The following is a 27,989-nucleotide window of genomic DNA, read 5'->3' as shown; positions in this document are numbered from 1 at the left end:
ATAAGCCTATATTAAAAGTGAAACACCCAACCAAAATATTCAACTTGGTTCTCTGAGGAAGCAGATATTGAATCTGAGGCAAGACAACAGCTAGAGACAAACATCACCATTTCAGACATGTTGTCTAATGTTTGGCCTTTCATTCCATCCACTTCGCTCTTCACTGCAGATACTCTTTCCAGCTCCTCCTGAGTGTAACTATATCCAGAAATACCTTTCTTGTCTTCAATAGCTTGCTGCAGACACAAAATAAATGCTGAATGTGAGTCCATTAATTGCGCAAATTACTTCATAAAGATGAAATACTGTAAGAAAGTGGAAAGTACTGTAATCCATTTATTTTAAAAGCGATTAGTAACGTAGCTGCCACAACAAACTTTTCCTCTTGTGCCTGCACAGCAAGCTAGCAACAACTTCCTGTCATACATCACTGTTCTGTCATCTCACGCCCAATGAAATTAACAGGAGGTTTCCACGATGTGAAATGGGCTTTAGGTCAGGCTGTGAAGGAGCTCAATATGCGAAATCCAAACGCTTAATCAAAAGATGCAAAGTAGCTGATTTTTTATAAACAACTGTCAAGCTAAACTAAAGAAATACTGTATTAATTATAGCAATGTTAGTGCCAGATTACAACATTCTTGCATTAAATTACATAAAATTTACATTAAGTGCTGATGTGATAGTCCTTAGCAATGCTTGCTCATTAAGTATGGAAGGAGGGTATTTTTTCAGTAAGCTGGAAGCTAGGTGCTGATCTGCAATTTGCAAAACACTCATTCTTTAAAGTATCATCTGTCCATGAACACCAAAGTCAGTTATCCTCAAAAATCTTCTACAAGCATATGTTTAGGAAAACATTTGTGTCTGCAAGGAGCTGCTGCTACTGTGATGAGAGCATTTTGCAGATGTTTGCAGCAGCATACAGTCTGACAGGCTGTAATGCCCAGGGCTAAAAAGGGTACTTTTGATATCAGGTGGAAAACCTAACATAAGAATGCAGCCCTGCTCTAACTGGAGTTAGTGAAGATCTAACACTGACTTTGGAAAGCAGGGCTGAGTCCCTCATTCTGAAAAGAAATTGCAGAACATTCATGACTCCCTGTAAAAAACAGTTGCTGAACATGAAGCAGCTTAGCGTGTCATACAGATTTGGTTCCCTAACGACTCTTTTACTAATGACAGTAGGATGGTATGCATTAGAAAATAACCAAACAGCATCCACCTTATTATAGAGCAAGTTGGAAAGGAAGGAAGAGTGGTGGACTGTAGGAGTAGTAAGCGCCTGCATTACCAGCTGCTGCTGGATGGCCTCGTGCCGCTGCTTCAGGAGCTCTTCTGTCCGCTGGAGGATGCCACACTCAGCTGTAATTTCTGCTACTTCCAGTCGCTTCCTTTTATATACTGTGTTCTTGCTCCGGAGCTTATTGACATAGTGCTTAAGCTGCAGTGAGAGAGAACAGAACTGTCTACTGTTCAAGTGAAAAAGGGCAGGGTCCCATCACAGACTGATCCTCTATAAAATAGAATTATCCTATTTGGATTGCATGCTGAAGGTTAAGAACAGAGGACTGGAATCAAGGATTCCCAGAGTCTATTTACTTCCAGCAGCGTTTGTTTGCTGTGTGAGATAAGGAATCCATCTCCATTGCTTTATCCCAGCTCAACCATTTGCTATAGAAAGACCCTTCAGTTCTACTCACCACTGTTTGACAGCTGGAAAACTAATTACTGAACTAATGTTCTGAGAATCACGGATAATAAAGTTAATGTGATAAGAATTTGCATGTTTAGCAGAGCAGCAGAGCAGCAGAGCCTAACCCCAAACAGCACAGCACACCAAAAACATGGTAAGAAAGCAGAAGGGAAAACAACATGGAAAAAGATGATCCTGCTTTTTGACTGCTAGTCCTCAATAGCTGAAATTTGATGTTCTCTTTCCTTGACTCCTTCAGGACTAAATGATATCGCTGGCTAAAGTTTCAAAAGCAGGAAAATAAGAGCCCTTGCATAGAAGCAGAGAAATGCGATATGTTGCACCCAAATCTGGAGGAATTGGGGAATTTACAGTTTATGAATAAAGACTGTTTTATAACTAATAACTAATGTATAGCTTCATAAATAAAGACTAAGCAAAATAATTCACATCCTTACAGCTAAATTACACCGGAATGCACGTGTGCTCCATTTGCAAGATGAAAAATCAGGTGCCGAAACAAACATGTCATGTTTTTCTTTGTCTGAATGTTTTCCATCTGTCGAACAGGCAGAGCTCCTGGAGCTGCCAGTCACAGCTCTGAAATGCACTCAGATCCAACGATGGAAAACCAAATTTATTAGAGTAGATGCAGCATGAACAGGCTTCAGAGTGTTCCTCACAGGAGCGTTCAGCATGTGCAGAGTGAACAGATGACAGGATCAGGAAGAAATGGGAGCCCCACCACCTCACCTTTAAAGCTCAAACATAACAGAACTTAGATTTTAATATAATTTTTTTTTTTCTTTTTGCAAAATGATGCCACTTTCCCTTCCAAAGAAGGGATCCAAAAAACCAGTGCGACCACAGCCTAAGAACCCCCAGAGTAACTGTATGTTCTATAAAAAGTCTCCTGGGCAAAGTGCCCAAAATGAAATCAACCCTGTTCATCTGCCATCCTGTGCAATATCTAGGCCAAAGCTGCTTCTCTCTTGCTATGCTCCACAACTATTTTTAAAGCCAAAAGCTATAAACGTTTTTGGTGAAAGAACAAACCCACAAATTACTCAATGTGCTCTATGCAGATCGGACTATGTGTGGTTTAGAATACCATCTTACATTGTGTGTGCTACCTAGGACAAGGACAGACAAGGTCACCTAATCCACAGCACAGTGCAGCAGAGGCAGCCCTCTTACAGTCGTACTGTCATTGTTATATTATTGGCACACTTAGTGTAATATTACCAGAATGAATTGTTTGTCATAGCAAATTCACATATACCCACCTAGCTAACAGAAAAGACTCATTTCCTTTTGGTATTGCTTAGATAACACCAAGTATTCTGTGATTTTCAAGACATCATGGAGTATAAATAGCATCTCTCCAATTATTTAAGAGACACAGTGCTCTGTCTGGATGGAGTAGATCCAGAGAGGTTTCATCTGATCAGTGGAATACAATGAAGTGCATTTGTAAAGGGTGAAATGTATTGTGTGTGACCACACACACCAGTCAAATCTGAACTAGCTTCTGTCAGTTTACCCCAGGATGAAAAGCAAACTACGATTCTCTTCACTTCTAAAACTGCTTTTAGGGTCTTGAAAATAGCTTGAGTGGGAGGTAGAGTATTTGCATATTCAATATTCAAAGCATAATGTATTTTACAATGGAAGTCAAAGGATTTGGTTGATTAAAACCTCATTCCACCGATGCCCCGTTATTAGGGAAGACTGTATAATAAAAATCTCATCCGAAGCAAACAAGCTGCCCACATTGTCCAGTGAGATCTATTCCCTTCAGGAGATAGATGCCTATCTTTCATCACAATCTCTGACTTTCTAAAAGCTAACAAGTTTTCATGAATTTTTTTGCCACAAATGAGGTGGAATGGTATAAACAGCAGCAGCAAAATGACCGTATCTGTAGAAATCAATCAACAGTTTGGCACTAGTTTCAAAAGAATTCACCTTCTCCAAACGCAGCACAGATTAGCCCCTGAAAATCTCACTAACTGAAGCCTTCCTTAGATGCAGAGCCAAATTCAGAGCTGGAGCTGTTAGGCTTAACTCCAGTTAAATCAGCAGCTGGTCGGGATCTTCTGGCACAACTAGGTTTCTCCACTCTAAAAGTTGAGAATCATGCTGTAGATTTCCGAAAACTATAAATAAACCTCTTGCAAAAATCCCAGTGCCTTCACTTCTGTAACACGGCTTCTGAAGCTTGGTGCATCTCATGCTCCCATCTATATGCAGACGAATAAAAATCAATCTCTTTAAAATGCTATGTAAGTTTGGATTTTACTTCTGCAAAAGGTATTTTAAACACTACAAAGAACTGAAGGAAGAAAAACTGTCTAGCCACATCAGTTTAAAGTTAACTACCCAAAAGGAATCCATTTTTTACCAACAGCATTTTCCCATAGCCAAGGCCAACTGCTCCCTGCACACAAACAGCAGGCTCAACCTACAGAGTTCCCATGGATCCGCCAGCGCTCACAGCACTGCACCATTCAAGGCTATGTCCACCAGCAAGCTTTCCTTTCTCAAGCACTCTAACACAAATAGTTATTTAAGCTTCGAAGATTAAATGACTGGACAAGAACCAAATGCTGGCACTGACTTAGCAGTTAAAGTAAACAAGCCTGTAGGCTCATTTGCTTGCCGAGCCAGAGCCCCCTGAGATATAAAAGTGATCCAAATGAAAGCAAAGAAAGTTTATGCTTTTCCACTGAGCTATTTTTATGGGAGACTGTAACATAAAAAGCACGGAATCTAGACCATGAAGCAGAGTGAATGAAAGCAGGACTTCAATATCTCTTATAAGGTCCCAAAGCATGCAGGTAGCTCGCGTCCCTGGGCAGGTTTCTTGTGCTGTGTTCCATTTATACTGAAAAACCCACCAGTGTTGGCACATCGCTCTTCTTCAGAGCCATCCCAAGGCTGACTGCTCACCCCCTTCCCCGGGAAGGAACACGAGCACACCGACCCCATGCTTCAGTGCGTTGCTGGACTGGGATCAAAGCCCAGCTCCTCTCATGCTTACTCCTAAGTCCTCCCTTTAGTCTCCTGAAAACCAAATTTCTCCCCCTGTGAAATTTTGACAAGGTTCTTAGTGTAAGATTATCATTCAAGGAGAAAATGGATAAGCTTTTCTACCAAGAAGAACAAATCCCAGCTTAATCGCTTACTTCTGTGTCAACATTATAAAATGCTGTTTTGTGGATTACTGTTATCAATTCCATTATATTAATCAAAATACTTTTCCACAAGAAATTACTACAGAAAATAAAGCATTAATTGGAAAAAAAAAACAAGTTTTCTTTCTGAAATACAGAGTCTAAAGGTTTCAAAGTTTCGTTGATGAAATTATTTGCATAACCACAGTAACTGCAGAAAATCTTTGCTGACTGTTCTTGTTTCTATTAAGAATTCAGTTTAGGAGCAGATGTTTTAGGTTTTTTTACTAGACCAATTAATGGGATACAGACTGTCCAAAGCATTAACGTTCAGTTCAGAAAAGTTCCTGATCGTGACATGTTTTCAATAAAACTCTTTTTAAGAGGCTTTAAAACTGAGCTGGTACCACCACTGTTGGATGTGGTTAATAACTCACATAGAAGAGGGGAAAGCTTCTCGCAGACCCAACTGTTATCATCCCAACCAAATGAAATGAAGGCATCCTACAACCTGCTCGTTAGACAGCCCAGTCAGGAAAATTCTTCATTAGCACTGAGTAGGATTCCTCTCCCAGGAGCGCTTGCTTCTGGTTATTACTATCCATTACTAAGAAGCTGGACCAATCAGAATATTTTTAATGAAAAACCATTTTCAGTTATCACTGAAAATGCACAGATCAATAAAACTGATGATTTATTCATGCCAGTGGGTGCTGAAAGAGCGTTCAGTTCTGTGGAGCTATATTTTATGTCTGAATCACCGCATAGATTTGGCTTAAACGATGGTGAGCTTCTTACAACAGAAAGCTCCTGGCTTCTGTAAGAATCCTACAGAGTTGCTACTTTTGTTCTCACAACTTCACTGCCATCCACTCTCACAGTTCCACATTTAAGGAGCCTTTGACAGACAGCAATTTAACCGCACAGAACCTTAATGAAGAGTTCGTAAACCTACAGGATAACTTATTCCTGGTCCCGACTTAAAGCACGTCACGGCCAAGCAGTGAGTTCCTTAATCACTTCTTTAAAATCTGCCTCTGTAGCTCAGGGCTCAGTAACTGTTTGTTGTAGATGCAGATCGAACCAACCTTTTTAGAGAAAAGGTGACAAGATCCACAGTCCAAGACTTTGCTGTTTCCAAAGTACATCAACCTCTTTTTTATCATTCTACCGGGGTGCAATTAGGCATGGTAGGCATCAGTATGAGAGCTGAACTCCTTATGTAAATTAACACACACGCCCTTGCTAAGAAATGGACGAGACCATCTATACCACATTCTCAAAAACATTAACAACTGTAGCTGAGCACAGCTATGATACCATTCTATTCCGAAACCTTGGAGAAGTCTAGGCTCTTAGGGCCCTGTACTGAACAGCACAGTGCATTGTGTAAAGAGCTAAAAATATCATGGCTTTACCTAGGATCACTTGTAATTGAACCATCGAGCCTTCTAAGTGTCAACATTTGATTCCCTAATTTTCAGGATCTGACAGCTGCAGTGAGGAGCCTGCCAGCTTTGCCCCACGTCCATTGTGCTTTGTTTGAAGTGCTTAAAAAGATTTCATAATCACTGAAGCAGGCAATTTATTCCTACCTTTTCTGCTTTTGATGCAAATGAGTTGGTTATTCCCTGCTGGTTCTTCCACTTTCTGTGTAGCTGCACAACCTCTCAAACCAACTGGAATACTCTGATGTTCTTTTTTTTCTATTACAAATAGAAAAGTAAAACACTAGCACCTAAAAACAGAAGCCAGGATCAACCTTTTGGTGAACGAAGTGCTGAGATAACCTCAGCTGAAGATTTGAATACTGGTGTGGGAGTACAAGCTAGGAAGGCACTAATTCTTTGACTATTTGTGTTGTGATGTAAGAGGATACAGCCAAGGTAGAGACAAAGATGAGAAATACTGAGAATATGGGAAAATAATTATTTAACTGCAGCATTTAGATAAGTTAGATGCGGCACCATTAAAAACCTGTTTCAAACTCAAGACAGGGAAACTATCTGTTAAAAAAAAAAACAACACATCTCTTCTTCTTTTGAAAATGGAGGAAAGAAATGAAGATGTGTGGGACTGCAACAAGAAGGCATAAAAGAAGCTCTCAGTTGTCAAAGAGCGGAATGTGAAGGTTGAACCTACAGCCTCTTCCTGTCCTCACTGAACATATGTATTGCAGTAGTGACTCACCATTACATTAATCAAGACTTCCTTTAGTATTGGCTCAAAGCTGGAGTAATAGAGCACAGAACATAAATATAAAGGCATACCATACCAGAAACAAATCTACAGTCTAGGTGAGCAATGAACTGAGACCTACTGATGAAAGACAACCTGCTAACTTCACTTCTGCTTCATCACCTCTTCCCCAACAACCTATTTCTATTGTATACGTATAAGCACACACATACACAACACACCTAATGAACTAATAAACAGGAACAGAACACTGATTGTATAATGCTGGCTTCCTTCCTTGGGCCAACATACAGAAAGCATTTCACAAAACAGGAAACAGTTCTTACAAAAATGCAAACACTCCTAACTGGAAGCTGATATTTTGCCCAAAGTGCTCCATTGTTTATTCTGCACTCATCAACATGAAGACTTGAAGATATTTTAAAAATCAAACAGAGAACAGATTCGAACAAAAGGAATGAAGGTTACGTTCAAAACAGGTAATGTCTTTTTTCTGTCTTCAGCCTCTTCCTTATGGCAGACAATTAACTTGAATTTTTCATTATCAGGCCTCTTAAGTAACTGCTACCCTCCTACTCGGCTCTGCTGAAGTTACTATCGATCAGAGCATGCTGTCCCCACTCAGAACATCTATTATTTCTTACCTTACAGTGTATTTACAGATAATGTAAAGCATATGTTGCTGTCTCTGTAATGCATTCTTGTTGATTAATTAAACATTTCTCTCCCATCACAGAAACACAGATTGTCTGCTTGCTATTTTTATTTTGAAAGCTGTCAAAGATTCCAGCCAAGCGCTCACTGAGGATAAAAATCTGAGGTAGAAAGAAGTCTCATGTAGTGGTCTTGTTATTACTGCTACCAATGGAACACCATGAGTGCCCATGGTACACCATGGTAAGAGAAAGCTGCAGCTCAATTCTTCAAATCATTACTCAAGACTTGCAGCACGAGTTAATTTCACTGGCATCAAGAGATGCTCCTTGTTCTAAACATAACTCTAGATATAAGTCTGTTACTGGTTCTACCTTTGGTTTTTATCTAGATTTACAGAATGGGAAACAGACAAGAAGGCAAGAGAAACCTGCATGCATTCCATATTGTATAGGAAGAACTTATGCATGAGTGTATGCATCCACACGTTCCCATACTTCATTTACTCTGTAAGACTCCTTTAAAAGAAAGCTGATTTTTGTGGAGCAGGCACATCCTATGGGATCAGGAAGGGAGTTCCTTCTACAAAGGGCGTTGACTGCATTGAGCAGTATGTAAAAAAAAAAAAAAGCACACAAATAGACAAAGAAAAAGCAAAGAGTGTTAATCTCGATAAACTTATGGCAGTGCAAATTCAGACAGCAACAACTAAAACATCAGTGTGTTAATCACATGATTCTCATCCAAAATCTAAAACACAGCACCTTGCCAGTTTCCAGGAAGAAAATTCACTCAATCCCAGCTGAAACTAGGATACATACTAATTCAGAGTACGATACAGCTAACGTCTTCCTTAGGAAATTTGCCTATAAGCACACTAAGCAGACTTCTTCTAAACTTCTTCTATTATTCTCTTAATAACAGCCCATTCATTTTGCTGATGAACCATTGTCCAGCTGCCACAGCTTTAATCTGTGTAAACTTCTGAAGAAGAAAAAGCTTCTTTGGTAAGTAGCAGCTTCAAATGAAATTTTGCCTGGGATAAGATGACTGTGAATCAAAGTCTGTGTTATAGATGAACTGCAGGTGGTCCACAAGAAGTATTTTTTGAAGTAAAACCTTTTGTGGTAATAAATATTGAAGTATTAAGCGTGTTCCTGATAACTGCTGCTCCTATGCTTTATGATCAGATAGACTTATACACTGATTAAAAATAAATTCACTGACATGACTTATCACTTGAAGTCCTAAGCTCCCCCCATTAGTCTTGTTGACTTTTATAGTTGGTTGAAGTTATTTATCATCATACCACTGAGATTATATTGACATTATTTTGACTCAAAGCTCTGGAACGTTAGAACAGCCCAACAGTAAGTCCTCATATGCTTTGCAACCTACTAGGTTGAATGTGAATAATTTAATGATGTGAATAAATTAATAATTTGAATGTAGATGCAAACCAAATATTTTAAAAAGTGCTGTTAAATACTGGAAAGCATTTAAAAGCACTGGACAACATTGTACTATCTGCACTTCAAAAACATCTTCAAATACATTGTTGGTCAATTGATTTTAATTTAGCATGGGTAGGAAAAGCAGAACTCGGCCTGTTGCAATGCTGAGGCCACGTGCTTTGACACCACGTTATAATAATGGGTAAGATACTGCAGAAGCAGCTATTACAACGAGAAGGTAAAAGGAAACTCCAAGTTAACAACAAAAAAATAAAAATAAAAATCAGTCTTTCTTATACACACTGTTACATGACGTACCTCATCCCCCTTCAGAACTTCAGAGCCATCTAACTCATGGGCCTGATTCGTCTTCTGTATCATCTGCTTTTCTGTGCTAGACATCTCTTCTTTAGCAGCCTGAAGTTCTTCTGCCTTGGCTTCCTTCTTCCGGGAAATTATAGATGCCTGAATGAACATCAGAAATATACATGGACATGCAAAGGAAAAATTTATTAATATATTTTATATTATATCTATATTTTTATAATATATTTATATTTTATTGCTTAAACGTTTTATTAATGTTTAATCATTAATAAAATAAAAACATGAAAACTTCAGGTGTGGCACCACTGAAATCACATCTCAACTGTAGGAAACTCATTTTCACTGGGAATTGTGAGCACGTATCTTTGCAAAGAAAAAGACAGATTACACAACTACACAGTTGATTAAACCACAGCTTCTTTAAAGCTGATTGCCAATTCCAAGCTTCCTTCAGTATGGCTGAGATTTCAGTCATGTCCCTTTGCTCCTCAGATCCTTGCTGATGCATTTTACACATGTGTTTCTTCACCTCCTTTTTCATTGTCACTGAAGAACAGGCATGCACTTGGGGGGCTCCATTTAATCTACTTAGTTCCTTTTTGTGCCTATGTAAGACACATCAACATGGTTTAACTGGAAAGACATCCAAGATTTCACAAATGTCATAATACAGATTTTTATAACTCCAACCTACTCCAGCCTACAGAAATATGTTATACTAAGCAGAACCCAGCCTCTAAATCTTGGCAAATAGCTAAAAGACAATGAACAAAGCAGAAAAGTACAGAAATATTGTAATTATAGCCTATTCCACTATTGGTTTTTTTAGTCTAGAAGAAAAAGCATTTTAAAAAAATGTTTTACCAGGCAGAATATTTACTAGTACCTACATTTATTAAAGTTAAGAGACTAAGAAACATAAACATACATTAGTTCAGAAAAAGAAAGCATTTTTATCTTGCCAAAGTATATTTTTACATAACACAGGAACGTATATGTATGCACCTGAATTTAGATGCGTTGTTGGTTACTTAATGTGAAAGGAAAAACTTCAGTAAAAATAAAGCAAAACAGAATGGGTTTCTCTCACTACGTTTAGAGGAGCAGCGTTATTTTTAAAATCATCCAACAGAATTCAGCTGGGGTCAGCTCAGCTCTTTGCTCCATGAGATATCTGCAGTGATAAACTGTAGTGCCATATACAAAGAAGAAGCAAAACAAAGCAAAGACCACTGTATGCCTTCAACTCACAGCAGCAGTCTGAACTCCCCAAGCTCCTCCACTGAGCACAGTTATATCACCAGCCAACTGGTCTTGGGTACCAGCCCATTATGTACCAGGCATATTTCACATATTTTATATGTGATTGAACTGCAGCATACATTTTATCACCATTTTTTCCTACCGCTGATATATTTTACCTACGCCTTTTTATTTTTTAAGCCATCACCATAAATATCATTATGGAAATCTTGAATAAAATCAGCAGCTATACAGGTCAGCTGGAAAAGAAACCACATATGTTTCTGCGTAAGCTGTAAAAGTCTCTGATTTCAGAAACCCATTTTATAACTTTTGAATTTATTAAGGCTAGACCACACAGCTTATTTTACAGAGAAACTTTTTAATAGCTTCAGGATGAAAAAAATACAGAGAGAAAAATCAGAGAATGCGTTCTTAACAGATGTAAAAGGAAAAGTAGCATGTGGTCAAACACAAGCAAGTGCTATGACTGAAAGCAAGCTCTGCATCCAGCACACGTGCTGCCTTGTAAGATTCTGTCCACAGCTGGAGATTTACTAAAATAGCTCTTCCCAAGTGATTCTTCCAGCGTTCCTGTGATGCAGCTGACAGGCAACACCTCAGACAGCAACTGAGGAACTCACTGGCATGACTGGAAGCAATTGTTTGAATAAGCCTTAAGCACGCCATTTGTTTAGCTTTTATCTCACATTATCACCTATTTCTACAGATTCTTGCTTTAATAAGTTAAAGAAAAAAGTCTACATGCAACAATGACTGAAATTGCTCCACTGATTCTTCTTAAACTGTTTTGTTTTTTCCTACCTGTTGGCGATACATGGAAAGTTTACTATCAACAGGCTCATACTTCATCATTCTTTTCTCAATAAGCTGATTTATTTGTACATTTACTTCATTTATCTGCAAAACAGAGCCGAAAAACAGAGGAAACAGAACTTTATTTCTTTGTCTTCTCCAAGAACTAAATGCTTTACAAACCAGACTAACAGCCCAGTTAACGAGGAAATATTGCTAACTCTGTTTTCGAACTAGAGGAAAGAAAAGAACAAAAAACTCAATGAGTTACTCAGTACTGGCCAGGAAGAGGCTGGGTTTTTGATTTCCAGTTCTGTGCCTTAATGATAAGGCAGGAGCGTGACATTTGCCCTGAAAATGAGGTAAAATGGTATACATGGACAGAAAAAAGAATAAAAGAATCAGTGACTTGGTACATACAGACAGAAAAAGGTTGATGTTGTCATATATATTGATAAAGGCACACTGTCACATAGTAACAAACATTTATTTTCACTTAGACTTCTAAAGAGCAGCAGATGAAAAGTAGGTGATACCAAGTTTTACCAATGCTTTTAAGAGTCACAGCCATCACACTGCAGCTCTGTGGTACCCTCCTTCTGCTGCCACAAAATGCACCTGGTTGTCCACAGGTTCAGATTGTCAATCTTCACTCTAGCTGAAACTTTAAAGCCCACTGCATCTGGAAACAAACACCTACACCAGCACACTGATTCCAGCTACCTCTTTTCTGACTTAATGCTACACTGGGACTCTCATCAGCCATGGAAACCACAGCCCTAGCAACCTTCCTTTAATTCTCTGCTAACTAGATGACTGCTGATAAGCAAGCAGTGTAAATATATGCTAAAATCTAATGAAGTCAAAACAAAGTGCAGGTACAGAGCAGGACATTACCCCAACGTTACTCTGAGTAACAGCTGCATACTTAAAAAGCTGAGTATTTCAAACAAAGCTTTGTTCACCATGTCATAAGCACTCTTCTTATATTGGTATAAACTCCCTTGATGCCAGTGAAAGTTTAAAACAAGCTAAAACTGAAGAGAAGAAAAATCAAACCTTTAATGCTGAACTAATATCTTTGCTCACACAACAGCAAATTGCTAACTCAATTTTCTTAATAGCATTTAAGGATACAGTGGGTTTTGTGGTTTTGTTTTTTTCTTTTTTTACTTTCTAAGAGCTTGCATTTAGTGAGTAACACGTCTTCTTTTACAACTGAAGAGGTGTTCCTTTGGGAATCAAACCTTGTCTCGAGGATGCAAAGGAGGCACAGGAGAAGAGCAATATGCACAAACTCTAGAGCAAGCTATGAAACACGAATTAAGCGTCACTTTGGTCAACTTACCTTGCTTTCAAGTACATTGAGATCTGATTGACCCATAGCTGGCTCTGCAATTGCCTTTTGTAAGAAATACACTGATTTCTTCTTACTTTCAAGCTCCTTAGGTATTTTTTCAGTAGCGAGGTATGAATTGAAGTTTATCTCCTCTTCCAGTTTCTTCATTAAGCCTTAAGAACAAATTAAATCAATGCATGTCCATGAAGAAAGTAATGTAGAGGATAATTAAGTTCAATTTTCTCAACACAATGAAGTGTTCAGCGACGGATTACAATAAAAACAGCACAATGCTTGAATCTTTCTCTCAAAACTCTAATTAACAAGTAGTTACTTGATCTAGCTTTTTAATCTGGATGTTAAACAAAACAAGTTGCATTACACTTGCTACCCACCTGTATCTCCAACACGTATCTGTTAACTCCTCACTGTATTCTTTTAGTCAATAAAACAAGTAAAATCTTTCCATAGATCAAAGTCCAGATGAATCAGATACAAAAACTCAACACACAACATTGACAAAGAGAACCATTAGCATCGTGCATGTCTTACGCACATCAAGACACTGCGCCATTGCATCGTGTTACTATTTTCTGTAGTGAGTTATGCTCTTTTGAAACTGAAAAGTTGATGGCTACAATTTGGTATCTTATGCATGATCAGTGAGGGACAGCACAGCACATCAGAGCCGTGCTGCCTTGCTCAGGGCTCCTCTGAAGCTTGGATCCCTTAAAACATCCCTGGCTGGAGCATTGGAGAGATTCTACCCCATAGATTTCACAGGTCATAGTTCCATGTGAATTACATCATCTACAGACAAATTATCTCAGCGTGAATCCTTTATCTGTGTCTCGAAATAGAACAAAGATCTTAATTTGGCCAGCCTCCTGTAAGGTCTGTTACGTCCTTGGAAACTCTCCCTTAAAATAAAACTTCTTTGTTCTAATTTTGTATCTAAAAAAGGCCTTACAATGAGCTGAAATAAATGTATGCATACTGTAAGAGTCTTCTACATTATAAAATGCCTCTCTCTAAGTAACAAATGATTTCTTCTTTTAAGAGCAAATACTCAATCTTGGGCATTCAATTCAGTACACTGTGAATATTGAAAACAAACAGATTTTTTAAAAAAAGAAATTGCTGTGTAATGTCAAAAATTCTATTGAGAAAAGCAATCACCTATCTGATGACTGAGCCTGATTCACACTGCATGATACATGCTTATAATGACTTTGCTTTTGCTAGGTAGAGTAATTTAGCCTCCATTACAAATAATTTATTTATAAACACAGATAAGAACAATACAGAGCTAGAAAAATGTGACAGAATAAAACCAAATTGCTATTTAAATTACATTACACAGCAGTCTGCTGACAACAGATACTTCAGTGCAATTACTCCTCTGAGACACCTGTACCAAGGGCTATGGTAAAATTTGGAAGTTGCACATCAGACTGGAGTGGGAAGAGGTATTTCTGAATTTTTTCATGACCAAAATGACTAAAAGGTAAGGACCCTGGGTACTTTTTAAGATGACTCACTGGGGGTGTATTGTTGGTTTGTTGGTGTTCCGGTTCTTTTGTTTGCTTGTTTTTCTTGGTTGTTGGGTTTGTTGTTTTGCCATGAAGTGCAAAGCAAAACAAGAAATTCCAAATCTGTCTTTCTCTGCAGAAAGAAAGGAAAGCTTGAGTACAGGAACAGAGCTGATCTTGCTGAAACAGAGAGGAAAGGATGCAAGTTGAAAACAGAGCTTTAGGCTTTGAGGCTAAAGAGCCTGCTGACCACATCACTGACTGATGTAAGGAGAAGGACAGAACAAAGTTAAATACAAGTCTCAGAAAAGGAGGCTCCATTATTCTGTATCTATTTACCAAGAGGACTAGACACAGTACTGACAGATCCTCCTCACTCTCTGCTCTCAGCTTGGGTCGAAATGAAATGTACTTGGTTTGTCTGCCAGAGAAGAAAGGAGCCATACTTAGCTCTTGAGAAAGCCTCAAGAATGAGAATGAATAGACCCTAGGGAAAGCAGTGCTCCTAACAAAATAAAGTCAAACCAAACTAAAAACAAGAAGGAATTCCTCTTTTCCAGCTGTCCACTTCATTGATCTCATTTCATGAAAAACAGTACTACCATAAACTCTTTTTCCCTTTGTGGGAAGGTTATTCATCTTGTGCAAAACAGCTTCAGTATTGGTTTCAGAACAGGCAATGCACTTGCTGTATGTGTGCAATAGCCATTACGTGCTGGGCACTACAGCTAGACTCAGAAATGCACTGGAACTTACTAGGAGAGAACACCAATCAACCCCCAGGAATACCCACCTCTTTCTTCCAGGAGAACTGACTTTCAGTCTTCCTCAGCCCACTGACGAGCTGTGCAGGAAGGACTACATTTTAATGTCTCACTAGAAATCTACCACCTCTGCAAATGCAGCAAAGCTTCCCACATACACCATGAGCTGAATTATCACCTCAGAACTAGGAACATAACTCCCCAGTGGATATTTATAACCAAGAACTTCAGTGTGGAAATCAAAGCGATATCGATTAAGTTATCCTGATATTTAATATTAATATTCTAATCAACTATTTTTTTTTTCTAGCCTGCCTCTGAGATGGAAAAAATAAAATAAAACAACCACATGTATAATTTATGCTTTATTTCTTACCCTTCTCCAGCTTTCTTATAAAGCATGCATAAATATTACAGATTTAAGCTTAAACTCATGAAATATCCATGCCTGAATGACTGCTTTCGAAAACAGAAGGGACCTATTGACTTTACTGGGTAAAAACTTGATTGCTATCTTGATTTCTTTCTCTGATAACCTGAGAGCTATTACCAACTTCTTTCAAACACCAACTGGTTCTGCATCACACAATGAAGCGAGTTAAAACCTGACAACTTGATGGGGAAAGACATGATGATGCCAAAATCCCTCATGACTAATGCAGTTCTTTCCTAAATACTTCTGGAGATATTTTTTCTTCTGTATGATTTAACATACAGAGAAGTAACTACCTAAGAGCTATTTCTGCTGCTTTACAGAACCTTAAAAAACAAACACACAGCAGCACTTTTAAGATTTTTTTCTCAGTGACTTTTTTTTTTTCTTCCAAATTCCCAGGACAGAGGAAAGAAAAGCAAGCATACTTTAAGTTTTCCATTACACATATAAGCCCTGTTTTTAATGTTTTAGCATTCACTTATGGTTACAAAATGTACATACGTAAGCTGCACAGAAAGGCTGGCTCTGTGCCCTAGGGCTATTTTGGCAAGGCTCTGCCAACCTTACACGTGAAGAGCTATTAACAGCAATTCCTCATGTTTTCCATTCAATTTTGTTATTATAATTATTGCATAAACTGAGGTGGGAGAAAGACTTTCTTAGTGCTTGCTCAGTCATGTAGGAAAGAAGCAGGTTTCCCAGCATAATTCTTCTAATAGATGTAAACTTGGATCTCTTTGTGCTCAGGCTCCTACTTCTTTTCCCTCTGCAGGCTCCCCATTAGGCATTCCATATCAAAAACACCTGCAATACTGATTTAATTCATTAATTAAATAAAGCTACCTGCCAATACTTGGAACACTTTGTTTAGTATCACCCAGGAAGGCTATGACAAAGGCAGGTGTGGAAAGGTCTTCCACGTGGCATTTGCTTGCTAATCAAACACCTCACTTCCCTGTTTGCATTCATGCTGTACAAATGAGTACTGAAGGGATTCAGTCTGCAGCTTCCAATGGTACCACTTTCAATTTCCCTGTGTTAAGCAGAGTTCTAGGACACGCAAACATTAATAGATGATGATTAAATCTATCAATATCTCACTGAAAAACTACACAGCTTCCCAAATGTTCTACAGTACAGTATGCTTCCTACGTTATAATTATTACTGCAGCTCTTTGAAATCTAACTTCTCAGTATCTTTCCCAAATTCCAGGCAGTGGTCAGGGTACTGCAATGATGGAAATATCAGAGCTAAAGAAAAAAGAGGAGCAACAATGCTCCTGTTCCATTCCTTCTATAAATAAATGCAAGGATAGCACCAAGTCTTTGACACCAGGAGCTCCAGTTCTACCATTTTTACACCATACCTCACAAGCCTTTATCAGAATCACTTCTTAGGAACAACTCCCACATGCCACCACATTTGGCTTTTCCTTCAAATATGTATTGTTGGCACGGTCTTGGTTTGCCAAGTGATTATTTTGAATCAATAGCCTGTCCTCCTCATTACCCAGTCAATTCCCCAATCTTGTTTTCCATCTGGCAATTTAATCAGTGATCATTTGCTATTTTCTTTCATGGCACTAACATAAAACTGAAAAAAGAGCCAAATGCTGATTTATGCATGCCCCCATTAGAAAGACATCCAATCAGTGAAAATTCCCCAATTAGCTGCCTTTTTAAAGTCTTCAGTAAAGTCCTTTTAATCAATTTAATACAGATCACATTGAATTTTTGCTTTGCCTTGTTTGTTCTTCAAAATGGGGTGCAAGTAAAAAAGTCAAAGGTCTTGAAAGACTCAACCATAGCAATACTATCAGTCTTACCAGCCAGCCTTGTATTTCCATCCTTAAACATTTTTATTATTGAGTTCCTCCTAAGTTATTTTCCTTTACCAAAACTGTAACCTGGTCTCAGCATTGGAGGAAATTATTTAAACTTTGAATTTCAGAGACAGATAGTTCTGTGGCCAAACAAAAAGTTTTAAACAAACAACAACAGAAAAAGTTTGTGTTTTCATTCAAATAGGATATTTTAATAATAGCTTCTATTTTTCACTAAGTGTTCAGAATGCCATAAAATAAACATCTGAACAAAATAATTCCTCCTTATAAGTATCCCGGATGTTCTCATTGGTCTGCAATGCTACTACGTATTAATTTAATGGAATGTACCAATTGCATGTTTCTGTTTATCATTGGAAACCCTTTTAACCCATTCTTTTAATCAATATTCATTAATCAATACTAATCAAAGCAAGGCACCCATTTCTCACTATTTCTGCCAATAATTTGAACAATAACGTTCCATTCAAATGGACAGAGATCAAGAATTTCAGTAATTCAGATCACTTCTTGGCATTCACAGTCTGTGTTTGTGCCAGCAGATATTCAAGGCAAAAATATAACAATCTCTGTTAGGTTGTTCAAACCAGCACTCAGTGTCAAAAATGCTAACAGAAATAGATATTTTGTAAATCAGAAATTCTTATCAATAGCAGCAGCAACTGCCTCTCTGTAGTTAAGCAAAGTACAGAGCAGTACTGAAGTTCATAAACAAGGAAGGCACATACTATGGAAACCAGTGTTATCAATTGTAGTCTGCAAGACAATGATCAGCTGTTCTTCATGGTCCAACAAAAGGTCTTCTAAGTAACACATTGTATTTCTAAAAGTAAATAAACTATTAACCATAAGTTAAATTTTTCTGGAATAGCTCAAGCAGACTTATGCTAATGTTAACGACACTCATCAGTTTGGGATGGTTGCATTCCTTAAGGAATTACTTTGCATTTCTTTAAAGAACATCATCCCAAGTTAATTACCAGATGAAGTAATCAAAGCAACATGTACCCATAACACGTATAAAAATCTACTTATTAACAACAGCTTTTATCAACGTATCTCTTGCTTTGGAAGTAAAAACAGGTAAAGTATTAAAAACAGAAGAAAATTATTGTAAGGAAAAGCACCGAACTTGCAGTAAAAATCCACAGCTACCAAACAGTCTTTGAATCATCCGTGTTCAAGCTCATACTGATGTGAGTAGGCAGCTGAGATACAGAACTGGAGCCAAAGGGAATTTTTAAAAAATAAATAGTGTTAACTGTAGACCAATAAAGCTTTTAAAAGAAATGAAATCCTATTCAATACGCTGTGGCCACATAATTTTAATTATTAAAAAAAAGAAATCAACAGTTGGCATTCTGTAATTGCTACTACAGGCAGTGTCCTTGTAACTACTGAGGGGAAAAGTAATTAAATTATAAAGCTAAGTCCTAAAGTCTTTGTTTGGGCAAAATTTCAACAGAAGTTTTCTTAAATAATGACTCCAAGTTTTTCTTCAGAACATCTAAACACTTTATTTTTTTCCTGCAAGTAAAGCTCAAGATGAGGGTAATAAATAAGATCACTTTATTTTCATCTCAGAGATCAAATGACATTTACTGACTTTTTATTATGTTACCTTTGCTTCTGTGAACTGAAACCACCAAGTTTCCACAGGCCTTAAAATACCCTACGAACTGAAATAGAAATGTCGACGTAGCTTTGCTGTATAAACTCTCAGCCACAGCAAAAATGGAACTGTTACAGAACTCACCACAGGTCCCTTAGAGTAAAGAAGATAGTTCAGATACTCTTTTAGTTTTCATTTGTGGCTCAAATGCTGATGACAATTGTAAAAAAATAAAGCAAAGTTACAAAGTAATGGCATCACAATGCACTGCTGGCTAAGAAAAATCCTCTCACTCAAAACAACTGGCAAAGCATCCATGATGCAACTGAAATACTAAACTATCTGAGAAAGTAGGACAATTAATTGCTTCACTAAATTTAAATCTAAATACGTAGATGCTATCATTTGGAAAATTATTTATTCAGATAATAAAAAGCATTCTAATGCTTTTTTTTTGTTTGTTTGTTTGTTTTTTTTTTAAACCACAGCCACTCAGCACGCCAGCGCAAGGGCTCTGGGAAAAATGACTTTGAGTCATATACCTTAGTAGTACAGTAGAGTTCTCCATATAAATCATCCCCAGTGACAGCATAAACAGCACATAAAGCTTCTATCAATCCTGTGATACGTTACTGATAACCAATTGAGGTCAGATGCAGCAGAAACGCCGAACTCTACACAGACTCAGATTAATTCTAGTTATATTTCCTTCAGAAACATGGATGCTGTAGAATTGTAGACTTTGGAGACAGTGAGTTATGCATTTATCTGCTCTCTGTAATTCCCTCCTATCCACTATTTTTATAGTGGATCAATGAGCAAAAACTTACTCTACAAGGAGTATAACTTACTTTGTTAGTGTGATTTGCAGACCGAGATAAGACTGAAAATGAGCAGCAGCAGTCTACATCAACATACCTAAATCACCTACAGTCATATCATGAGAACAAACTATTTTATATAAACATTATAAATAGGTCTGTATATTACATCTATATGTTAATATATAAATGTATATTATGTATGTCTATAAATATAATATATATACACACACACAAAATTCATTCTCTATAAAAAGATTAGGAAGTGGGTTTGTTTTTGGTACCATGCAAAACTACAACAGAAACTTGCACCACAATAAGAAACAGGCCTTAAAGCTCTCCAAATGAATGTTTTACTAAATGTAATTAAAAAAAAACAACCAACCAACATCAAGTCTACACTGAAAAAAAAAACAAATAAAACATAATATTAATATTCAATGTATTTGTACATTCACTGAGATGAAGAGGTATTTCCCTGATCCTCAATTGTAAATACAAAAGACACAAAACATCACAGTATCTAAACTCTGCCTTTTCTAAGAGGTTTCTGCTTTTTCCAGTCCTTGTAGTTCCAGCTGTTTGGGTTTTTTTGTTGCAGAGCATTATAATTAGTTTTCAGTATGTAACTGGCTTAAGGTTTTAAGCAAAGGGGACCTCAAAAAACAAGACTGAGGTATCTCATCATCTTCCTTATGACTACCCCCCTGCCTTCTTATAGCAAGGCATATTTGCCTTTAGGAGCTCCAGCCTTTAGAATTTATATCTTCCATTAGTTTCTCTCTAGTTCACATGTGCTTTCTGGCACTCCCATGTTACTGAGAATCATGCAGTTTTAATTTCATTTCTCACAGAAGTGTAAACCCCCCAGGTGTTACACATTACTACTTACTTTCAGGTTTTGAATCCACTACTGCATGATGCATCTCTTTCAGCTGGAGCTGTGCTCTTTGCAGTCTCTGCTCTGCATGGAATAACTTTGGAGAGAAAATTGTACACGCATAAGCTCATTCCTTTGAAATGCATTTCCAAGTAACTAAAGCAAAAGAGTATCACAAAGAATCCTGAATACAAAAAATGGTAGCTACCAGCTTGTGGTTCACAAGGAAACATGCCAAAACAATTTTCAACAGTTGGCTTGGATTTACTTATTCTTTACTGTTAATTAAGAAAAGCATTGTACTCCCAAGTAGTATTTTCTCTATAGCACAAATTTCTTAAACTGTTTTCAAGCAAACATTCAAGTGGCTTGAACACTAAAAGAACAGCAAAAAAGCTAGTCAGGATTGCAGTAGAAAATTCTCTTTGTGCTGCATCTCTTGGAAGGCAGCTGAGTTGTCACAGCAATCCACTATTCTGTTGCTGAGCCAAGTAGAGAGCACACAGAAAAGCTTGTTGCCAAACAACAGCAGCCAGGTGAACAGTATTTCTGCTACTTAGAGAAATGTGTGATAAGAAGCAGAATCACCTGGACACCACAGTATTTTCTTGTGACCTCCCTCAAGAAAGGACCAAGAAAGGCTTGAAAACCTTCTGATTCACACTGATTCCAAATCAGTATGTTGACTGTAATAATAGGCATCTGAGTTTAGCACTGCTTTAAAAGGAGCAAAAGTTCATATTCTATTTGAAATCAACAGAATTGACTGAGATGATACAGCAGGCTGGCTTGGGAACATGCAACACAGCTTAGGAATGAAATCCACCCCTACATCCAGATACCAGCTGCTTCTAGTACTTACTAGGACATCACCTTTGTGAGACTCAGGAACAAAACCCCAAGTTGCTCCTGAATTCAAATTATATTCTCCCTGCACTGATTCACAGCAAAAAGCTGTGCTACTTGTTGTGTTACCACACAATCTTAGTGCAAGTGCACAGAGATACAATCAAACTAAGGAAACATTTGCTCAGTACCATAAACACAAAGACCTCTCTCTGGGTGCTCCCACAGTAAGCCATGGAACATTTCCTAGGATTGCTAAATGATGATGTCAGGAGTAGCTGAGGCAGCCAAATATCTCAAATGAGACGTTCAAAACTTGCAGCATCAAGCCTCTTACTTTAAGATGCACACAGGTATTTGTATTTTACATAGGATTTAATTTTCTGCTATTAGGAGAAGCTGCACTGTTTTGTTCCTGATGTGCTTCTTTACACACACAATCCCCAGACAGATATAAAAACTATTTATTTTAAGAGGTACACTTTTATGGCAATACCTGATTTTTTTGTTCTTGTTTCTGTTGAGCCAAAGATTCTTCTCTCTCTTTTTCTAAGCGAAGCTGTCTTGCTATTTCAAGCATTCGTTGATGATTTTGTACTGTCTCCACCTACAGCAAGTGGATAAATAGTGCATGTTACTGTCAGATAATTGAGAAATACATTAAAGAGATCATATGTCTAACAAACCCACTTAGCACTTCCTTTCCATACACGTTACTACTCAGAAATGACAGCAAAGTACTGGACTCAAGATGCTTAAAAGCTCTGGACTAACGCCTAGGGAGATTCCCTGTAGGTCAATTAGTTATTTGACTCCTTCCTCGACACGCAGTATGTTTATTCTAATCCTTGTTTGCATTCCAAAATCAGAGTTGCAAGCCAAGGATTATGACACTGAAATGTAACAGCGTTACTTCTCTTATTACCCTCTTCTTAAGACGCTCCACTCTTTTGATGAGTTGATCTTTCTCCTCTTCCATTGCACTTATATCCTAAACAGCAGCAAAAACAGATAAAGAAATGTGAATTTACTACATGGTGCAGATTGAACTAAACTCTGCACAAGTTACTGTGAAAAGCAGAATTTATCTCTGAATACACCTGAAGCAGTTACAACTTTATCAATCTGTGTACAGAATGTCCAGGATTCCAGTCCTGCTCATCTTTCCTACTTCTTCCTCAGTTTCCACTCTCTGCATCCTTCAGTATTAATGTTAGCTTTTAAAATAAAAGCAGATGTATTTAAAAAAAAAAAAAAAAAAACCAACAAAAAGAAGAACAAGCCCTACATCCCACAAGCAGAAACAACCGAGCAAAAATCAACACAATAAAACACATGATGCAATTAAACATCTGTTCTTAAATCTTACCATTACCCACTTCCTGGCAATCTGCATGAAGTTGTACCATAAAACTTGCAGTTATACTCTGCATAGGAGTTAAACTTGCTGATACTTTTTCCATTAAAACTGTGTTAAAAGAAATAATCTATGGTTCTAAAACAAGTATCCAATTATCCTTCTTTCCTCCTACCTTACAACAGCAGGAAACCACATATTAACAACTATGAGAGAAAGGGAACTAAATTATCAGGTTAGGCCTTATCTCAACATTTGCTTAACTTGTTTGTATGTCTTAATGGAAAGCTGGATTCATGCTCAAACATTTTGATGAAACAGGACAAATATCTTTACTGACACTTTAGCCACATAGAAACACCATTTTTGTTGACTTAGGCTCTTAATTCATTCAACCTCTGAAATTATTACCCTATATCAGTAAAGTTCAAGGTTTTATATCAGTCTGTGGTCACAGAAAAAGAGCTCCAATATTTGAAAATCATGCTGAACACAGTCTTGGCAGCCTCATTTCCCCATCTGCTTCACAAAGCCCAGTTCTAAGCATGAGCAAGGACTTTCTGTTTGCCAACAGAGAACAGTTTCAAAACAGCAACTGAGTGCCAATCAGCTCTGACCTCTATAATGTACACACTGCAGTGAGTTCACACAACCAAAAAATTAGAACATTTTTAAAAAGCATACATAGAAACAATGCATTTTTGTCATATTTTTACCCTTCTTATTTCTGCAGTAGATAAACCAGATGTTTTGAGCTGCTCACATTCCTTATGTAGGTTTTTAAATGCTTCCATCAGTTCTTCATACTACAAAATGAGATAAAATTATGCAGAATGAGCTCTATGGCTGAGGGTGTTCAGGCCAACGTTGCTTTACTATTAAGACAGTAAATACAGACAGAAACATTGTAAAAACAAGAGTTAAATGGATTTTTCACCACTAAAACTTAGGAACTTATGAAGCAGAAGAAAAAAATATAACATGACGTTATCTCCCATTTAAAGTTGATAGTCAGAATTTCCATGATTTCTTTAGCATTTTAACCTCTCCCCTTGTAACACACAACATAGTTTCAAAACAAGATGTAAGCTGAGACGGACAATGCTACATTAAGTGTTCTCCCTTACTATAAACCTGCATACATTACATGTGTAAACTTATCAAGCTAAAAAGGGAGAGCTGGGTCTAATAAGATGCTTGAGGGAGGCAATGGAGCTGGAGGTTAGAGCACTGATTTTCTCTCCAGTAAAGCAGCCCCAGAGCACACCTGACTTAACATGTGAGAAACAGTTTTGCCACATTGCATAATGGTGTCCTCGGTGTATTATAGAGGCTGATATATGTAGCTTGGTTTTTAGGAAGAAGTAGACAGTGTGCTACCTCCATACCAGTACATTGCCCACCAGCACTCTTCAACTGAGAGGCAGTGTGAAAGTCTGTGTGGGTAGAGAAATAACAGGGGACAGAAAGAGTTTAGAAATATGGATGGGAAATAAATTTAGATTCAACTTGAAGAAATGCAAGCTGCGAGATAGGAAAGAATAACCTCTGCAGAAACAGCCATTCAATAAGATGGAAAAATCTAAGCAGAGAATATATATATATATATTTTTTTACTTCCTGGAAAGAGCAATTGATATGACTGCTGAATACGAAATGGCAAAGGCCAGGTTAAACAAAGATGGCAAATCTGTGACAAGTGAAGCAGCAATTCCATCGCATAGAATCCTGAGGAACCAGCAGCTGGAATACTCCCTTTTATTGCTGGTTGTTTTAGGAGCAGGCACACTAGGACATGCTGGAGCAAATTCAAAAAACAGCAGTAAAATGGCCACTGGGAAGAAGATGATGTAATCAAAAAGGGCTTGACTAAGTGACAAATAAAGGTATGATCAGAAGGTACACGCAGGCTGGGTGATGAAAAATGAGTTAAAAAAAAAAAAAAAAACAGAAGTAAAAATGCAACTGTCTTGTAGCTCACTTAGGTGTTACAGAAGTACTTCAACAAATAAGAAGACAGCAAGCCAACTGGGAGCAACTGTATTCATTGCTGATTCCAAAAGCCTTCCTTTGCATCCTTTCTCTACCTCTTTCAAAAGGTGAGTTTAGGGAGTCTCTTCCTCATGGGGACACAACATTTCAAGGCACTTGGCAAAACCCAAACACAGGCACAGCATAGTTTGGCAAACCAGAGCAAATGGGAGGTTTCCCACTTCCACTAAAAACAAACAAACAAACAAAAAAACCCAGCAGCATTCCAGCCCACGCACCTGAAACAACTGACACACTCAAATGACCAAACAAAGCCCAGGTTTCAGCAGCACAGTGATTCCTGGCACCTGGCAGCATCTCATTGAAGACTGGTCAATCAGATTTCCGCCTAAATTTAATTACTTTTAGAATTATACACTGCAACCAATTTGATGTCCAAATCACAAAATCAAGGAAGCGCCAGGTTTCTGAGAGCCCTGTTTAGGGAATCTGCAGTACAGGTGAGCTTGATTCTACACACCCATGAAACTTGCTTATGTTCTAAGATCTCCAGAATTTCACATTTGAAATGTTTCTATTAAAATGCACCATCACATGCCTGCCTACATAAATAGTTGAGGCTAAATTCTTTAATTCATTAGTATCTAAATATTTTCATGGTAATGCTGTGTTACATAAAGACACTGTATAACCCCAGCTTCTGTTCTGAGTTAAATCAGAAGGGTATTGGTTTAATGAGATGGTTTTATTACTGCAATCCCAAAAAGGAATACATCTTACGTAATGGAAATAATGGAGATGGATATTTATACATATTGAGACTGTGACATACTGAGAAAACTTACAACCTGCATTCCTTCCTCTCCTTCCTACTTCTGCTCAGTTGTTCAAAGTTATAAATCAGACCTTGCTAGTGCCATCAGAAAAGAAAATCAGTCAAGCTACAGAGCTTTGCTGGTGCACAGCTAATAAGCAAGGTTACCTGTTATGAATGCTCACAAACACTGTGATTTGCAAGCAACTACACAGGACAAAAGGCAGAGAAAACTGGATCAAAATAAAGTAAATATGTACCTCAGATAAGACAAATTATGTAAAAACGTAATTCTGGTTCACGTGTAGCTCTGCATTTTAAACCCATCCAGTCTCGTTGTTTAAAAATCAACTTTTAATGCTCAGAAAAGAAGAGGAAACATAGTAAATAGGAACATCAGCCAAGGAAAAAACTTCTGACTTCTCACAAAAAAAAAAAAAAAAAAAAAAAAAGAAAGAAGAATGGTTGAAGCAGAAGTGGGGTAACACTAATATAAATGTTAGAGGCTAAGTATTATACCTTCAGTTGACAATTGTAAGGCAGCCATTTTTGTTCATAATGTTTGCTGAACTGATTTATAAAGTTAAAAATATCCATGTTAGAGTTCACAGAAGATAAAAAAAAGCGTTAAAAAAAAAGAAAAAAAGCATAAAAATGAAGGCTAATCAGCACACAATATTTGATCAGTGAGCCTAAGTCCTTCAATTTAATGCTACCTCTTCCTAAATAATGCAAGGCTTATTGGAGGTGGTTAAAATGCGTTTATTTTCATGAGTGGTTGTCAACCCTTGATTGCAAGATGCTCTTATCATAACTCTCTTGAACGTTAATCTCAGCAGTAACCCCTCAATTCATGTATCCATTCTTCTATTGGCACTTCAATTAATTCCTGTAAAATGTTGGCATACGTGAAAAACACTACCTGCTTGTTGACGTCAGCCACGGTATCATCCTGTAGGAACTCCACTGGCACGTCCAGTTTTACCAAGAAGCGTGCCAGGTAAGCCCTTTTCTTGAGTTCACTGGTTCTCTGAAGAAGCCAATGTAAGACAGGATGAATTACAGGTTTGCTCCCCGTAACCAACCCTTGGCGAAATGCGCTCCTATTCAAAAACAACAACAACAACAACAAGTATCACCTACTATCAGTAAATCTCAAACGAAAGAACACTGGCTGGAAAGTTTGCAGTGTTCTGACTTTCCCATTCCGCTTCCCTAACGGCTTCCTTATTGTAGTTAATACAGAAGGCAGTCACGGTGCCAGTTTGCTATTTACAATCCTGATTCTGCTACCTTGAGGCACACAGAAACCCCATAACAAAAAAAAATGATAAAGCCTGCAAAAACGATTCATCCTTCCCAGCAACATTCTTCTGGAAAAGAGAAAATGAGGGCAGGTTTTCAGGGTTACCACCTGGCACTGGAAGGTGGCACTGCAGCCTGAAAGGACTGGGGGCAGAAGTGACCCTGCTATGCAGGCGGCACCCTCTCCTGGCAGACTCCACAATAGCAGCTGCTGCAGTCGCGCCCCGGCGCTGCCCCACACCTGCGGGAGCCTTGTGCTGCCCTACCAGTGGGACAAAACAGGAGCTCTTTAACACGTTACACATGTCCACTGCGATGGTCAGGGTCAAAAATACAAAAAGAAACCCTGAACTAAAGGTTGCTACATAGAAGCTGTAACACACCTTTTATCATGATTCGTGGATTAAAAGATACTTACAGGTCTGTTACGCTTCCTGGAGGCTTGTATTTAAGGATACCGAGGAGAGTCAACATTCTTTTAGCTGTATTCTCTGGCAGCTCCTCTCTAACGTCAACAGCATGCTACATAGTTTGAAACATACAAATAAACATCCAGTATTTGTTCAAGTCATTTCAACTTTATTCATTTATCATGTGTCAGTGGAGAGTGTTCCATATAGAACATTCCTTTTGTGACCAAGTTGTTATTATCTTTAAAATATTTTCCTCCTATGTGCATATTCAGGTAACTTTATTCCAGTCTTAAGTTCTCCCCACTCATAGGACCTCATCTATTCAGAGGAAGAAATTACTTCCAAGTCTGAGATTCTACCACAGCAGAACATGGATCTCTATACCACTGGTACAGAATTGATCCCTTCAGATCTCACACCTTTGGTAGCATCATTGTAAGGGGAGTCAGTAACTCAGTTACCGGTTGCAA

At 37.9% G+C, this 27,989-nt stretch overlaps 1 protein-coding gene across 6 annotated transcripts in view; it reads right to left on the bottom strand.

The window, feature by feature from the left end:
* IFT81 (intraflagellar transport 81) overlaps window positions 1-27,989 on the bottom strand; it is a 45,167-nt gene that overhangs the window by 16,373 nt on the left and 805 nt on the right. For 4 of the 6 annotated variants that reach the window (XR_008208678.1, XR_008208677.1, XM_052691293.1 and 1 more), the window contains exons 2-12: window positions 27,525-27,628; window positions 26,724-26,904; window positions 23,712-23,801; window positions 22,564-22,629; window positions 22,135-22,245; window positions 20,805-20,889; window positions 12,913-13,076; window positions 11,574-11,669; window positions 9,498-9,644; window positions 1,295-1,444; window positions 108-236 (exon numbers count right to left, since the gene is read on the bottom strand). Coding sequence is in view for 4 of the 6 variants with exons in the window: in XM_052691293.1 (XP_052547253.1) it covers window positions 108-236; window positions 1,295-1,444; window positions 9,498-9,644; window positions 11,574-11,669; window positions 12,913-13,076; window positions 20,805-20,889; window positions 22,135-22,245; window positions 22,564-22,629; window positions 23,712-23,801; window positions 26,724-26,904; window positions 27,525-27,628 (1,323 nt within the window). In the remaining 2 variants the exon portion in view is untranslated. Of the gene's footprint in view, window positions 1-107; window positions 237-1,294; window positions 1,445-9,497; window positions 9,645-11,573; window positions 11,670-12,912; window positions 13,077-20,804; window positions 20,890-21,000; window positions 21,310-22,120; window positions 22,246-22,563; window positions 22,630-23,711; window positions 23,802-26,723; window positions 26,905-27,524; window positions 27,629-27,989 lie in introns of those variants that run through there. The other 2 variants (XM_052691296.1, XM_052691295.1) reach the window with 2 other exon arrangements.

This window comes from Tympanuchus pallidicinctus, unplaced genomic scaffold (genome assembly GCF_026119805.1).
Source record: "Tympanuchus pallidicinctus isolate F22 unplaced genomic scaffold, pur_lepc_1.0 scaffold28, whole genome shotgun sequence".
Taxonomy (NCBI): Eukaryota; Metazoa; Chordata; class Aves; order Galliformes; family Phasianidae; genus Tympanuchus; species Tympanuchus pallidicinctus.
This window is presented reverse-complemented; position numbering and strand designations above follow the sequence as displayed.